At 47.4% G+C, this 15,389-nt stretch overlaps 3 protein-coding genes across 3 annotated transcripts in view; 1 reads left to right on the forward strand and 2 right to left on the reverse strand.

Moving 5' to 3' along the window:
- LOC307073712 (calpain-5-like) overlaps positions 1 to 15,029 on the reverse strand; it is a 25,061-nt gene extending 10,032 nt beyond the window's left edge. Inside the window, exons 1-3 of the mRNA XM_079733655.1 lie at positions 14,862 to 15,029; positions 11,640 to 11,799; positions 5,230 to 5,361 (exon numbers count right to left, since the gene is read on the reverse strand). Of these exons, the coding sequence (XP_079589781.1) occupies positions 5,230 to 5,361; positions 11,640 to 11,795 (288 nt within the window). The 5' untranslated portion in view covers positions 11,796 to 11,799; positions 14,862 to 15,029. The remainder of the gene's footprint in view (positions 1 to 5,229; positions 5,362 to 11,639; positions 11,800 to 14,861) is intronic.
- Positions 1,764 to 3,479, forward strand: ompa (olfactory marker protein a; the record flags this gene model as incomplete). Its single annotated transcript, XM_079733056.1, has 2 exons — positions 1,764 to 1,853; positions 3,051 to 3,479. The coding sequence occupies 2 exons, from the start codon at positions 1,764 to 1,766 to the stop codon at positions 3,477 to 3,479; spliced, it is 519 nt and encodes a 172-aa protein (XP_079589182.1).
- LOC307073102 (E3 ubiquitin-protein ligase TRIM39-like) lies at positions 7,612 to 8,806 on the reverse strand. The gene is made up of 2 exons (XM_079732808.1): positions 8,466 to 8,806; positions 7,612 to 8,319 (listed from the first exon to the last, which is right to left on the reverse strand). The coding sequence occupies exons 1-2, from the start codon at positions 8,760 to 8,762 to the stop codon at positions 8,134 to 8,136; spliced, it is 483 nt and encodes a 160-aa protein (XP_079588934.1). The 5' UTR covers positions 8,763 to 8,806; the 3' UTR covers positions 7,612 to 8,133.
- Positions 15,030 to 15,389: the final 360 nt, after the last annotated feature.

The raw sequence follows: 15,389 nt of genomic DNA on the forward strand, positions 1-15,389 counted from the left end.
CATTATCACCATGGAAATAATCATAACATTAGCCAGGTAATGTCATTATCATACTAAGGACAGTAATCATTATCATCATTGAAATAATCAAAACATTTGTTAATGGCATTATCACACTAACGACATAATCATTATCATCATTGAAATAATTATAACATTAGTAAATGGCATTATCATACTAATGACAATAATCATTATCAACATGGAAATAACTAGTATATCATCATTTACCATCTTCATTATCATAACAATCATCATCATCACCAAAATAATAATTATTCTCATCTTCACCATCCTCAAATAATACAAATCATCATCACCATCATCGCTATCATAAGAAGGTTCATTCATCACAATATTTACCATCATCATGATCGTCAACATCAAACGATTGACCATTATCTTTGTCTTAATTCACAGTCCTCACCATAATAGTAAAATAACAATTACACTTTGTAAAAGACTCTACAGATGAGTGATTAGGCGTGGCGGTAGCAGCTACAGTTCATGTTTACTAGTGGCACGTCAGTAAGAGGGGGACAGACCAGACCCAGTACCGCCGGGATGGGACCTGAAGCGCTAAGCTATCACAGGCCCGCAGACCTCTACTCTAACGCATCGTAGAGGTTAGAGGAACCCCAGAGGATTCCCTTGGAGACCGGAGAACATCGTGACCCAGTGGAACCACAACAGAACCAACACACATGCCTGTGGAATATCAAGTACTTTCTGTTAACAGAGAGAATCCCACTACATCCCCCACAACTGTCTCTCTCTCACTCGCACACACACACACGCACACACACAAACACACACACGCACAAGCGCACACGCACACTAGTAGGGAGGGACTGATATAAATAAGAATGGGTCCATTGAACTATGACCAGCAGATCTCCCAGAAGCCCTCAGGAAATTCCCAGAGTTCCCTCTTGTACGTCATCACTTCCTGTTGCCTAGTTCCGCGCGTTGCGTCACGCCCAGCACACAGCGGCACAAGAAAGTGGAAAACACACCAAATCAAATCAAGGGCCGGGTGCGCCTGCGTGGGTTCACCACAGAAAGGTCTGCTTCTGCTGCCTGTTCTCTCCGTCTCCTCTTGTGTGCTAGGGGAGAGCCATGCGTGGCTTAAAAGGAGACGTCAAGCCTGTTTTGGTTTGATTTCTTTTTTTTAATTCCTGGGGTTGGTAACATTTTTTTTGATTTATTTTATGACTAATACCAAACCGAAAAAAAATGAAAAACGTTTTTTTTCCAATCGCAAACTTCGGCAAGAGTAAAAAAAAAACAAAAACAAGGACGCAGGGGAAATGATCACGCACACAAAATGTAGAACAGCAACAATCAATATAAACACAACCAGAGCCACAGCCTGCCCTCTGGGGAGAGAGAGAGAGAGAGAGAGAGAGAGAGAGAGAGAGAGAGAGGCGTGGGGGGTAGAGAGGGAGAGCGAGAGAGCATCCATGGAAGAGTGAGTGAGATAAGGGGAGGTGGGTTGCATAAATGACAGGGGAGAGAGAGAGAGTGAGAGAGAGAGAGAGAGAGAGAGAGAGAGAGCAGGAGAGCGAGACTGAGGGAGTAAGAGAGAGAGGTTTGACTTGGCATCACCCAGAAGAGCAAAAGAGATCAAGGACAACCACACCAACTATCCTCCAGGACAGCGATCCATCCACTGCATCTGCCCATCTCTCCTCTCACCCGGCCGTCCGCCCACCTCCGCCTCCCTCCGTCCACACCAGCCGATCGCGCCCCTCCCCGGGAACATGAGCTCCAGCGTGGACCCGGGTCCGGACAAAGCCCCCGGTGCCGAGGCCATCACGCTGTCGTTCACGGAGGACGGCGCACTGACCGAGGTAGGGACCGCACGCTGAGCACAACGGGGGCTCCACTCCACGGCAGGTCACACTCTCCCCTGCCAGCCCACCGCTCTCTTTCATCCGTTGTGTCGGACGTGAACCCAAGGCTGTTAATGCACAGCACACGCATGATTGAAATGTGTCTGCTGTGCGTTAAGTTCACTGGTACGCTGGGAATTCTCTTTCCCAGCGTACAAGTGAACTTTCCTTGGCATTGGCTTGGGCCGTGGTTGGCACGTCGCCATAGCAACGCTTGGCAATGCTGTTTTCGATATGGCGCTCCGACTGCATTAAGTGTGAGGTCGCGTGTTGGCCAGTGTCGGCTGGTGCTACAGACGGCTCACACACACACACACACTCCCTGTGTGTGTGTGTGTGTGTGTGTGGTGCCCCTGTGTGTGTGTGTGTGTGTGTGTGTGTGTGTGTGTGTGTGTGTGTGTGTGTGTGTGTGTGTGTGTGTGTGTATGCATTCTTGTGTACCAACATCGACCCCTCATCAGCTCTCTCCCCCCGCCTCCCCCCCTATTTCTATCCTCACCCTCTGCTCATCTCTTGGTTTGCTGCTCTGTTCTTTTCTCACTCTCTCTCTCTCTCTTTCTCTCTCTCTCTCTCTCCATCCATCCACCTACCTCTTCCTCATCCCTTCCTCCCTTGCCCTCCCCCTCTCTCTTACTTTCTCACTCCGCTCCTTTCTCTCCTCGTCTACCTATCTCTCTCCCACCTACTCTCTTCTCCTTCTCTCTCCCTCCCCCTTACTCCTCCTCTGCCTCTCTCTCTCCCTACCCCCTTCTCCTCCTCTGCCTCTCTCTCCCTCCCCCTTACTCCTCCTCTGCCTCTCTCTCTCCCTCCCCCTTACTCCTCCTCTGCCTCTCTCTCCCTCCCCCTTACTCCTCCTCTGCCTCTCTCTCTCCCTCCCCCTTACTCCTCCTCTGCCTCTCTCTCTCCCTCCCCCTTACTCCTCCTCTGCCTCTCTCTCTCCCTCCCCCTTACTCCTCCTCTGCCTCTCTCTCTCCCTACCCCCTTCTCCTCCTCCGCCTCTCTCTCTCCCTACCCCCTTCTCCTCCTCTGCCTCTCTCTCCCTCCCCCTTACTCCTCCTCTGCCTCTCTCTCTCCCTACCCCTTTCTCCTCCTCTGCCCCCCTCCTACTCCTCCTCCTCCCCTCCCTCCCCTCCTCCCCTCCCTCCCCCCCTCTAGCTGATGCGTCAGCGCGTGGCGGCCCTGCAGCGCACTGGCCAGAAGCGGCAGGACGGCGAGCGTCTGCTGCTGCCCCACGAGGCCGCCTACCGCCTGGACTTCCGCGTCCAGGAGCTGGCCTTCACCCGCTGGCACGTGGCGCTCACCGGCCACGGGCGCGTCACCGTCACGGGCATCTCCCAGCTCTGGACCCCCGACCTCACGCACCTCATGACCCGCCAGCTGCTGGAGCCCGTGGGCACCTTCTGGCGCAACGCCGGCGACCCGCCGGACCTGCCCCTCAAGTGCCTGGAGGCGGACATGCAGGAGTTCGGCGAGCGCATCGCCGAGATGGCCAAGGTGCGCAAAGTCATGTACTTCCTGATCGCCTACAAGGAGGGCGCCGCGCCCGACAAGCTCAGCTGCTCGCTGGAGTTCACGCCCGAGTAGTGGGACTGGTGGACCACCCGACCCCCCCCCCCCCGCTGGGACCGGTTTCCTGAGGTCAGCAGCGGTCAGCTGTCCGTCGGGGGCCGGGGGGACCATTGAGACGCTTGAGACGCCACCGCCGCTTTTCAGAAGCACTTCTGATTTTCATCCTCCTCTGAACGTTGTTTCGTCGTCTTTGCTCATCATCTTTGCTAGTCCGTAGATCTCTGTTTTGCATGCATTAGAAACCATTACATCTCTTGCCTGATGGGGGGGCGTGTGTATGAAGGCGACGAGGGACGGCGTGTGTTTGTAGCGTGTAGTTCGTTTGGCGGCCTGCTGACGTTTAGCGACATAGAACAGTTCCTGTTTGTCTCATTTGTTTTTGACGAGCAGATGTTTAAACGGTTCGACACTTGCGAAAACCGAAATTTATTCTCGAAATCGTATACATTTGAATTCAAACTTGAAGAGAAAAATGAGTTATCATGGAAACCCTTTAAATACTAAGGAAGTGACAACAAAATCTAAACTGCGTAAAATGTGTTAATAATAAAGCCTTTTTATACCAAATCTTAGTAAAATTATGAATGTTGGCTTTTTTACAGCCTTCTTTTGTTTGTGTGGTTCAATTAAATCTTTAGTATCTGCAGTTGTGTACAACACAAAAAAGAAGAGCAGAAATGGATCAATGAATCCCCTCAAACATTGATCAATAGAGTGACGCGTGTGTGCCTGCTTTGTTGTGACTGCTAGTGACAGTAGACAGGAACGAGGGAGGAAAGATAAATAAAGGGGGGAAAAGAGACAAGAGAGATATAGAGAGGAAAAATATAGGAGAACATGATAGGTGATGTTAGAGAGAGAGAGAGAGAGAGAGAGAGAGAGAGAGAGAGAGAGAGAGAGAGAGAGAGAGAGAGAGCGGGAGAGAGACAGAGATAGAGAACTAGAGTCTAGTTTCAGAAATATCGGAAGTAATAAGGGAAATACAATCTCCGAAGACATAACCCACTTATTCTAACGCTTCCTCTGTCATGCTAACTGCATGAACACGACCCGTTGATGTCAGCAGAGAGTTCAGAGGTCACTAGGGGCTGTTGCCACTAGGGGAGCTTTGGTACTTCCCTGTTGTGATGTCATCAGAGTGCACTGGCCCCAGCAACACATCTGTTTGTTCTGCATGAGGGGGTAAGTCAGCAAAACACACTGGCCCCTTGTTACCTAGTCCCCTTGTCACCTAGTCCCCTGGTTAGCTAGTCCCCGAGTCCCACCACAATGAGGCTGTTCTCTCACTGTCCTTTTACCTCACTCTCCCTCTTTCCTTCTCTCCCGACTCCTCCTCTGCAATTTCAGTAATGGAGGACAGATGTGTTCAACAAACCATTTCTGTCTGACAGACGAGATACCTCTAGTCAAGAAGAGACATGGACTCTTATTTTGAAAGAAAAGGGGTTTGAAATACACACAACAGAAAGCTGTCCCACTTTTAGCCACGGACTCAGCAAGAACCATGCTAATATCTTCCTTTTTTGGCGGTAGCTTATTATTCCTTCATTTGAGCTTGTGCTAATGTTTTGAGACCTTCTTAATACCAGCTACAGCTGTATAACATTATGATGACACGCATCTCCATTCACCCTCAATTGTATCAGAATTTGTATTGGAAGACAGCAGAACTGTGAAACTGTTACAACCTGTATATACTGTTGTTATACTGTTGTCTTTATGTTTTTTTGTATATATTTGTTTAGTCTTTCTCTCTCTCTCTCACCTTCTGCCACAGCGCCTCCCTGGATGCCAGGCTGGAGCAGGCCGCCACGAACCAGCAGTTGCCCAGCTGGCCCTGGTGCAGGTCGTGGGCACTGAGTCCATCCACGAAGAGATGGGGGTCACTGCATAGCTCCTGGGGGGAGGGAGGGAGGGAGGGAGGGAGGGAGGGAGGGACGGTGGAAACAAATAAAGAAATCAGTCTCTCTTACAGATCTGCCAACACCAGGGGGTGCCATAACACTGGGAGCGGACGCACACACACACACACACACACACACACACACACACACACACAAAGTAACATTCATGTTATTGTAGTAATAGTTGGCTGCTGTGGCGCTTTAGACTAAAGTTTAAATAACAGCAAGTGAAAGTGTGGCTCTGAATCACACCCAGAGAGGGGCAGAGATAGTGTGTGTGTGTGTGTGTGTGTGTGTGTGTGTGTGTGTGTGTGTGTGTGTGTGTGTGTGTGTGTGTGTGTGTGTGTGTGTGTAAGATAGAGAGTGTGTGTGTGTAAGATAGACTCACTCACACTCACAGCGTGTGTGTGAGTGAATGAGTGAGTGAGCGAGAGAGAGAGCTATGTCTTTCTAAAGCACATCATGGTCTCGGACTACTGTAAGTTTAGTTTGATTTTCAGTAGCCAGCCACCAGATAACAGGTCCACTGCCACCAAGGTGCTTTGGGTGGAGTAGACCTCTCCGGTTATCAGGTCAAAACTACCATGGGAACCAAGGATGGGAAAACCCTACCGGGCACCAGGGGTAATGAAAGATGTTGAGCTGTGCTACGTTGAACTTATAAGTTCTTTAAATGTATGATCTCTGATTGGTTGATCTGTAAGCTACTTTGTCCAGCTACTCTCAACTTTAACTGTAGTTAAAGGTCTCTTCTGAGCCTCATTTGTAGAACACTTTGGATAAAAGCGACTGGGAACGACTAAATGCAAACGTTAGTTTCAGTTTATCTTTAACTGTCCAGGTTGTAATTTTGCACAGCTGGGGTCTAAGGTTGATGAAAAACTTGTTTGACTTGTAGGCTTGCGATCAAAAGCACCACTTGTTCCAGGAGCCACTGCCCTCTTTTAAATGACAAGCTAATCTCTGGGACTCTGGGAGGCCCCGACCACAGAGCATATGGATTCAAGCTCCCACTGGAAGACTGCCAAATGACAGGAGTGACTTAAACCCAACACAAATACACACCCTAGAAGATGACTAAGGACGGCAGCTACGGAAGGCCTACTGTATTTTTAGATTGGCATAATAACGTCTACGCATGTGAATGTAGCCTAATCTTAGCGTAGCGTGATCTGTCATCTGGGCCGTTCTTTATGACGGTGAACTGGGTCAGGCAGAGAACATTTAAAACATATCCAGTTCGATTCAGTGGATATTTGTTTAAAGTCAAAGTTTTACTTAGTCAGGACTGACGGCTCCTCGGAAACAGAACAAGTATTGTCTTCAGTCAGCCGGTTGATACTAGTGATCGATTGAAGAACGGCCTTTCCTTGGTCTTATCTCAGAAGAGTGTAGATCATTAATGTTTCATGCTTATCACCCATTAGTGACCTCAGCCTTGAGCCCTCGGCCTAGTGAAGCTTTTTGTGGGAGCGCTAGGAGACCACACACTCATCGCACACCAGCAGCACCTTACTGGCATCTGGTGCTACACTGGAGGCCAGGCAGACCGTTCTAACAAGGTTATTCTTCAGATAAAGTACAACCACCAGGTTCTGTTTCACGAACATGAGCTGAAAGCCGGCTGGACTGGATGGTTCCTCGACAGTGGAGCCTTGGGCTGCAACGATCATTCATTAATGAGTCAATCAACAGAAGATTAATCAAATCTGATTTTGACAAATGAAAAGTTATTTGTGAATTATAAATACAGTTGCTGCCTAACACTTCTGTAATTTGGTTCATTGATTATAAAAATCAACAAAATCAAGAATATTTAAGACTTCACCTTGCACTCTGGTGACTTGTAATGAGCATTTTTCCATTATTGCTAACATCTAATAGACTCACTAGATCAATCGTAGATGATTACTGTTTGATTAATTAACTACAACCCTTAAAAGAACACAAAGGTCATTGTGAGTATACCTCACCACCCAAACTGTCTGCTGTGATGGTGCACCCCTATGATTGTTGCGTCGAATGCGTCTCTTCTTTGTGTTGCTGACATTCCATTGTTATGATGCTAACACACCGTTTTTTCGCCAACTGATCCATTGTGATGGCGTTTGACAAGTGATGACTCATGAGCAGTTGAGCAATAGGCAAAACCATCACAAAAAACATTATGTTTTTGTTCTCTATTTATTTGTTACTAAAATTGAAATGACAATCAATTGCCAAATACCTCTGAAGCTCCCCCATCGATACCCTATTCGATTTAATAACTTATAATAATACTATGCTTATGTCACACATTTAGACAACACGTAATCCTGTTCAACTTAATTAGTAATACATTTACACCACATTTTACCCAGTCAAACTTCGTAATACATTTACACATCATATAAACCTTAACATGATCTGACGAAACCATACAACATTCGTCTTTGAGCATGTGTCCAAGAAAACATGCATGTCTTAACATTATTATTTGCATTGTTTAAATCCTTGTTCTGTTTTCCATCGCTTACAGATCAACAAGGACAATACAGAATATGGTTTACAACACGGAAATGAAAAGCAGTACAGGTACACTCACATCGTTCCTAACTCCCAGGCAGGTTCTTCCCTGGGGAAATCTTCAAAATAACCGTTGAATGGATGAATGGTAATAGTACCGACAATGTTGTGACCCCCCATGAGTTTATTGTCTGGTTGGTTTTAGGATCACTGAAGGACATTTCATGAGTATTTTGATCAAGTGTCTTTTCGCTTTCCTACTACCCCCCAGGCGTTGGTCTCTGGTTCAAGTGACTCAGATCCCAGCACGCCATACTCCAGCTCCTCTGGGTTCTCAGGGAGCTGTTGTCACACCTCACGCTGGTCAGGTCCTCAGACAGGTGGAGATCGGGGCCAGCGGCGTTGGGGTCCGGGATCACAGGAAAGGAGGAGACGTTCTCCTCCAGCTATTTCAGGACCGCGTAGGCCAGGTTGCCCAGGTGTTTGGCCACGTCCAGCAGTGCTCCCTTGGGTAGAGATGGCGAGGTTCGGGGCTGGGCTACTTTCATTGCTGGAGCCTTGTACTTCTTCAGGAAGGAAACGCGAGACACGCCGTCTCCAGGTCATTGAGACAGAAGAGCTTGAGTTTCTCACCGTGTAGAGGGCAGAGATCCGCATTCCCATGCTTGAAGGCGTCCGACAGGTTCTTCGGAGCAATATTCCTAAGTGGTTCGGTCTTTGGAGATCTCCTATTGCAAAGTGGACACAGGTGTTTCTGGTTTTGCGTCCACCAACTCTGCAGACAGCCTTTGCAGAAACTGTGACTACACGATAGGATAACAGGGTCTTTAAAGATGTCACAGCAAACCGAACTGGACAGATCGTCAACTAGGTATGATGTGTCTGCCATTGTAGTCAGAGATTGAACCCAAATTGACTGATCAGAGAGCTATGTGAGGTCTGGTGTTCTCTCATTACCTCCCTTTTGCTTTCACTACTCAAAGTGAATACCTGTGTGACAGTTTCCCTCACCATCAGAAGGGAGTGGCCACTATCACCTCAGTTCCTGAATGCATTTATTAATAATTATATAAAAATATTACATTTCTTTTTGCATTTTAGTTGTCATTCAATTGTTTCTGAACTTCTGCTTTGAATATAGAGTCGGATAAAGGGACTCATGGGAACGTCTTGCACACAAATAATCGAAACACAGATAGGTAGCAGGACCAACTACCTCCAGGACTACTGTTTGGACTGCACTGCACTTTTATTTGATTTAAAGGTCCCATGGCATGCTACTTTATGGATGCTTTAATAGAGATATTAGTGGGCCCCTAACACAGTATTTGAAGATGTTCCCGAAATTCAGCCGAGGTGCAGAATTACAGCCACTATGAGCCAGTCGCACATTGAGCTTTCCCCAAACGCACCATTTCGGTGTCTGTAGCTTTAATGCAAATGAGGAGGAGAGAGGCGGGTCAAGGAGGAGGGTGGGGTCGTGGACCTGAGCAGCTTGCGACCACGGTACCATGCGCTCTGTTTACAGTGGATGTATCGCAATGGCGAGGCGCACACAGCCTTAGGCCGTGTTCTGTAAATATTCTAGAACACTCCAGGTGCTAGGGTGGGAGTCCTGGAGCTCTAAATCTAAATAATATCATATTATACATAGAAATCTATATCATATAATGCTTATTATCATGGCCAAAAGCTGTGTGTGCCTCCAGACGATATTATGATCACAAACAACTCCGTCGGGTTCTCGACGTCTCTGGTTCTTCCACGTCCACATCAATCTGAAGTAGACTGAACCACGACATGGAGGGCACCGCGATTGTTGACCGCAGTTGTCTCCCGCCGGAGCCTCGCTGCCGAGGGACCACCGCCTCGGCAGCGGGCAGCGCCGAGGCGGAGGTCCCTCAGCAGCGGGAAGCGGGGCTCAAGCGGGAGACATTCACGGGCAACAATCCCTTTCTCTTCCATGTCGTGGTTCATGTACTTCAGGGAGTCAAAGCCAAAGTTCCCCCAATTCCTTCTCAGCCATGGCTGAGTTAACCCCCACTACGAGTCTCGTTGTGGAAATACCAGAGACCAGAATCAAATAACAAAGAAGTGTACAACACTTGCGTTACAGTCCAGGAGCTCTATATCTCAATGATGTCATATAACACATAGATATATATATCATATAATATATATTATCACGGCCAAAAGCTGTGTGCGCCTCCAGACGATATTATGAATCACAAACGACTGCGTCGGGTTCTCCGACGTCTCTGGTTCTTCCACGTCCACATCAATCTGAAGTAGACTGAACCACGACATGGAGGAGAAAGGGATTGTTGCCAACGATTGTTGACCACGGTTGTCTCCCGCCAGAGCCTCGCTGCCGAGGGACCACCGCCTCGGCAGCGGGCAGCGCCGAGGCGGTGGTCCCTCGGCAGCGCAAACGGTTATTCAAATAACAAAGAAGTGTACAACACTAACCCACACACATGTGGCGCTCGCACGGTCGTATCTCATTGACGGGCCAAATTCTCTGGGCTGGCAAGGCAGAGAAAGGAGAGGTGGCATCTCCTCTTATTACGACATACGGGGAAAATTCCAAAACGGCACGTCTGAGCTTCGTTTTTTGAAAGGCCGAGAAGAATGCCTAGTGCTCGTTTTACACCCAACGAAATTTCTATTTACTGGGGGAGCATAGGTAGGCTAGGGGAACTCATATTAATGTTAGAAAACCTCAAAAAGTGTTTTTTTTATCATGGGATCTTTAAGGTTAAGACAGGGAGTGTACTGACTCACTTGGCCTCGGCCTCACAGAGCCAGTGAGATATCAATAAATCCCGTATCAAACATTGACATTTCACCCAGCGCGGTCCAGGATGCAGGGGCGGTCTGCTTCACTTCAGCACGAGGGCTTTGGAAGTCAAACACACACACCTCGTCAAAGCCATACCGAGGCGGAGGCATCCAGCGACGCCCGAGTACACACAGATACACGAATCAAACCCGCAACAAAATTACTCAGCATGCACCACTCTGCGGTGGAACATGATGTAGCTGAAGTCTGGGTGCCACACAACCGCTTCCTGTCCCTGAGAACACAGAACCCATCCCCTCCACTCCACAGACTCTGTTTCCATCCCCGGTATTATGTATTATATTATATTATATAACGGTCTCCCCCTCTCCCTGGGCGGGTCAAATCAGGGAGGTGGTCCTGTTTTACTTTCAAATAGCTCCTTTTCTGAAGCTTTATTTACACCTTTTCCATTTCAGGGAGAGCTACGTGTGCACCAGCTAATGCTAGCTGCAATGGGATTGTTTGACTTGAGAGAATGATTTTTATACAAGTTTGAAAATGTTCAAATATAAAGGGAAAATGTATCGATGCATTTTAGCTGAAAGTAAAATGACAGCATAATTTCCAATGAATAAGTGTTTCAGGCAGAGTTGTTTCCGCTCCAAGCCGCCCTTTGTTTATTTGTGAAGAATGGATGTCCCTTTGGTGTGTTTTCATAATGCAAAGTGCACAGCCTCCCCTTTGGGACTAAACCACATCAGAGTCAGCATCTCTTCAGCAGCCTCCCACTGACCCACTCAATGTTGAAGACTCTGGCTTGGCTGGGTGGCCCACTGCAGTAGAACGCACTTTTCCTCTCAGACAGGGAAACGTACCGACTGCACACACACGTTTTTTTTTTGCTCCTCTCCAAACAGACCTCAGCCCAAAGGTTATATAAACCCACAAATGCAACATTTGCTCTCTCTCTCTCTCTCTCACCTTGGGTCTCTTCCATGTCACTCGGCCGATGGTGTTGTCCTCGTAGAAGAGGGAGCGGTCGGCGGCGGGGAACAGCGGGTCCTCAAACAGACGGCCCCCCTCCCGACACTGGCTCCTCAGCGTGGAGAAGGACTGGCCCTCGTACGGGACCACCATCGCCCTGGAAACCACAGCGCCCGGTTACACACACTTAAAGATGAGGGAGCGGCGGAGTGATCCCATTAAGGAGCCGGTGATGGAGTGAGGCGGCGGCTGGGAGTGAGGGAACGGGCTCTAGAGACAGAGATCGTGAATGAGTGAGCGAGCGAGCAAGGGAGTGAATGAGCGAGTGGTGCGTTTTGCGTTTATTTTGTGATGCGTTTTATTTTAACTGTGTATTGTAGCAGGCTCTGAGATTCACACAAAGGTGTCCACACATGATTAAAACGGTTAGGTCGTAGTGATACATCCAAAATAAAGAAATTTAAGAATGTAAGCTGAGGTGTGTATGATCAGTGGTGCGTGTAGCATAACTTAAAACCAGGCCAAAATGTCCTCAAACATCAGGCACAGAACCAAGAGGAACAAAACCAACCTGTGTCTTTGTTAGGGAACAGAGAGCGAGACAGGCTGATATGGTCCACCTTATAAAGCCTCCAAGCCCCACCTGTACAGGTGCACCACATAAGCTGACCCTCTCATCCCTGCCAACTGGCTCCCTGCACCACACACACACACACCAGTTCCTCTGTGAAAACACAGAGGAACCAGCAGGCAGAGAGGCAGAGAGCAGAGTTGAGTTTCAGTGGTCGGATGCAAAAAGACGAGACACCTGCCTTTTTAAGTCCATAGGAAAATTCTGATTTAATTCTCGTAATACAAGGCAATGTTTATTTTCTTCTGAAGTATTTCAGTGGCTAGCTAATCTCCATTTCCTGTTTGAAAGATTTATTTCATAAAGGAGTTATTCAGGATTTAATATTAATGAATTTTAGCCATAGATAACAATGGAGCGGTCATTCAATTCCCGCCTGTAATGTGCCAAATATGGATTGTATCAGCTTCAGGTTACATCTCAAGCAATAGCATGACATCCAAGATTCAAGCAAACTAAAACTAAGAAATCTAAGACCTCACAACATCGTCATGTGAACACAAATGTGCGACGTCACAGAAGCTGCCTCCATATGTTTCAACAGTCTATCCACCCATCTGGTTGGGTTTTGGGCTACAGGCAGGAGTTAGCCTAGCCTCTGTCTGTGCATTGGGAGAACGGTCTCTCTGGTGGGGTGTCTGTGTTATAGGTCACATGATCAGCATGACAGCCAGGCCCTGGGATACAGTCCCCCCCTCTGTCCTGATACTGGAAGAAAGATGTGTTACACATCCTCAACAAGTGTGTGGGAGGTTGGCATCCATCCAACCCTATGCATGTAATTAACTGTGTGTGTGTGTGTGTGTGTGTGTGTGTGTGTGTGTGTGTGTGTGTGTGTGTGTGTGTGTGTGTGTGTGTGTGTGTGTGTGTGTGTGTGTGTGTGTGTGTACCTGCTTAACATCCATGTGATTGTCTGTTATATGAGGCTCAACAGCTGCGATATCTCACTCGCACACACACACACGCACACACACACACACACACACACACACACACACACAGAGTGAGTCAGAAGAACATAAGGAGGAAGTCAGCAGGTCACATGACAAAACAGAAACAAACATGTCTTACTGGCGGATCAACCGCAACGCGAACACGCCAACATGTTTTTGACACAGTACAATTAATACTAGACTGAGACAGACAGTACTTAACAGGACAGTTTGTGTCCTGTGTGTTTGTGTGTGTGTGTGTGTGTGTGTGTGTGTGTGTGTGTGTGTGTGTGTGTGTGTGTGTGTGTGTGTGTGTGTGTGTGTGTGTGTCCCTCTATTTTGTCACCAACCAAAGTGGCCTTTGTTTTGCTCAAACGGCAGCAGGAAGTTCAGACTGGTTATTTAAAAAATACTTTTGAGTCACTTAACTACATTACATCTTGATAAAATAGAGTGAGGTATTCCAGCAGCTTCGATGACAGAAAATACACTTCACAAGTCTATTCAAACACTGACCAATATGTGTTTCTCCTTAGTTTGTTGTATAAAATGCTATGGTTACAACACTATGGTTGGTTTATGATTACATTATGTTGCAGTATAATGAATCGGCTATGATTTAAACCCTTAGGAGAAGGAGAGGTCTCGGTAGAGTGTCACACACACAGACAGACGCGTGCGCGCACACACACACACACACACACTCTCACACACACACAGACACACACACACACACACACACACAGACACACACACACACACACACCTGTCCCAATCGGTATCCTGTTGGTAACTGAAGTATGTTTACCCTTCTGTCGTATGGGTTGGGAGGGAAGACTGTCTAAGCCTACATGTCTCAAGTCTGAACTCTTTCAACGCAAAACCTGTTTCTATACCGAACCTCACTGAATTCACGCTACCTATATCCTTAGCTAATTTCTATAGTATTTCATTAAAACGAACTGCCAAAACGAAGGGCAAAAGTGCTCAGAAAGTAACAGAGCTTCAAATATGTAGGTGGCAAGCAATCGATCATTTAAATACCCCATTAAATAAAGGGTATAATGGGGCAGTTTGTATCCAAACAAACAGCACATGTTTTCAATAGACGCACATTGGCACGGAGCTTCCTAAATCAGCCCGTTGATCGAGTCTCTATCATGGGGTCCCAGCCCGCCAGGGGTGTGGTTTAATGCGGAGGCATCTGTCCGCTGGTAATGAGACACTGCAGATCGACCCTGTTGTGTCCGGCCGTCTTCGGCAGCCCCATTCAGCAGCAACTATTCGGTAATCATGCCTCGCCTAGAAAACATGTTTTCTTTGGAAAATATAAGAAATTTTTCTTAAGCTTTTACATCTCCCATGAAAGGAACCCCAAATAAGCTTTGACTTTCGTTTGGGTGTCTTAAAATAGTCCACCCTTTGACAATTGATACGGGTCGGGGAAAGTCGCAAACATGATTACACAAAATGCGCCCAGAAGGGGACTATTTATATTTAAATGTTCCATTTAATCGTATTTAACTTAACACATGTAACGCCTAGATGGTGTTTGTCGAAAAAGAAAGATGCGTGCCCACCGCAGTAGCGTGAGGCCACTCTAGACAACACGGAGGGGACTGCCTCATTATGAGCTTTAATTACGCACAACAGTACCTGGAAAAAAGGTTCTCCCTCGGCGATTCCTGGGCTCTTTCTCCGGTCCTCGGTTCCCTCGGGAGGTTACGGTGTGGTCCCTTATCCCCACTACGGCGTCCGTCTGGACGGTGATGCACTGGAGATGTTTTACAACAAACTACTGGGCTACTTTAGCACGGAGGGAGACTGGCACATGGGAGGAGGAGGAGGAGGTGGAGCTCTCAGCAGGCAAATCGGGGTTTGGAGTAGGTTTGGGTCGGAGGAAAGCTGGGTTTATTTGAGGACAAGACCATCGACAGCCAAGAGTGCAGGGATGATTGATGAGAGATGTGGATATGGAAACGATAGCAGCTCTATCGAAATAGCTACTAGTGTGACTACAATAACGAATCAAACTACAGTTAACATTTATTTTAAGGAAATGTCCCAATGTTGTAATGTATAGGCCTGGTTATTAAATATAATTAAACACGAAGCGTGGTATATGGACGTTTTCGGACTTTGTGAAGGAATATAAAAGATTTGTTACATACACAACTTTCTATT

The sequence above is a fragment of the Pollachius pollachius genome (genome assembly GCF_949987615.1).
Source record: "Pollachius pollachius genome assembly, chromosome: 3".
Lineage (NCBI taxonomy): Eukaryota > Metazoa > Chordata > Actinopteri > Gadiformes > Gadidae > Pollachius > Pollachius pollachius.

Excerpts from the sequence above, each read along its gene's own strand:
- LOC307073102 (XM_079732808.1), bottom strand. The coding sequence starts at position 8,762 with ATGGCAGACACATCATACCTAGTTGACGATCTGTCCAGTTCGGTTTGC. Across the intron at positions 8,320-8,465 it reads GTCTCAATGACCTGGAGACG|CTGGAGGAGAACGTCTCCTC; the intron begins GCGTGTCTCGCG and ends GTCCTGAAATAG.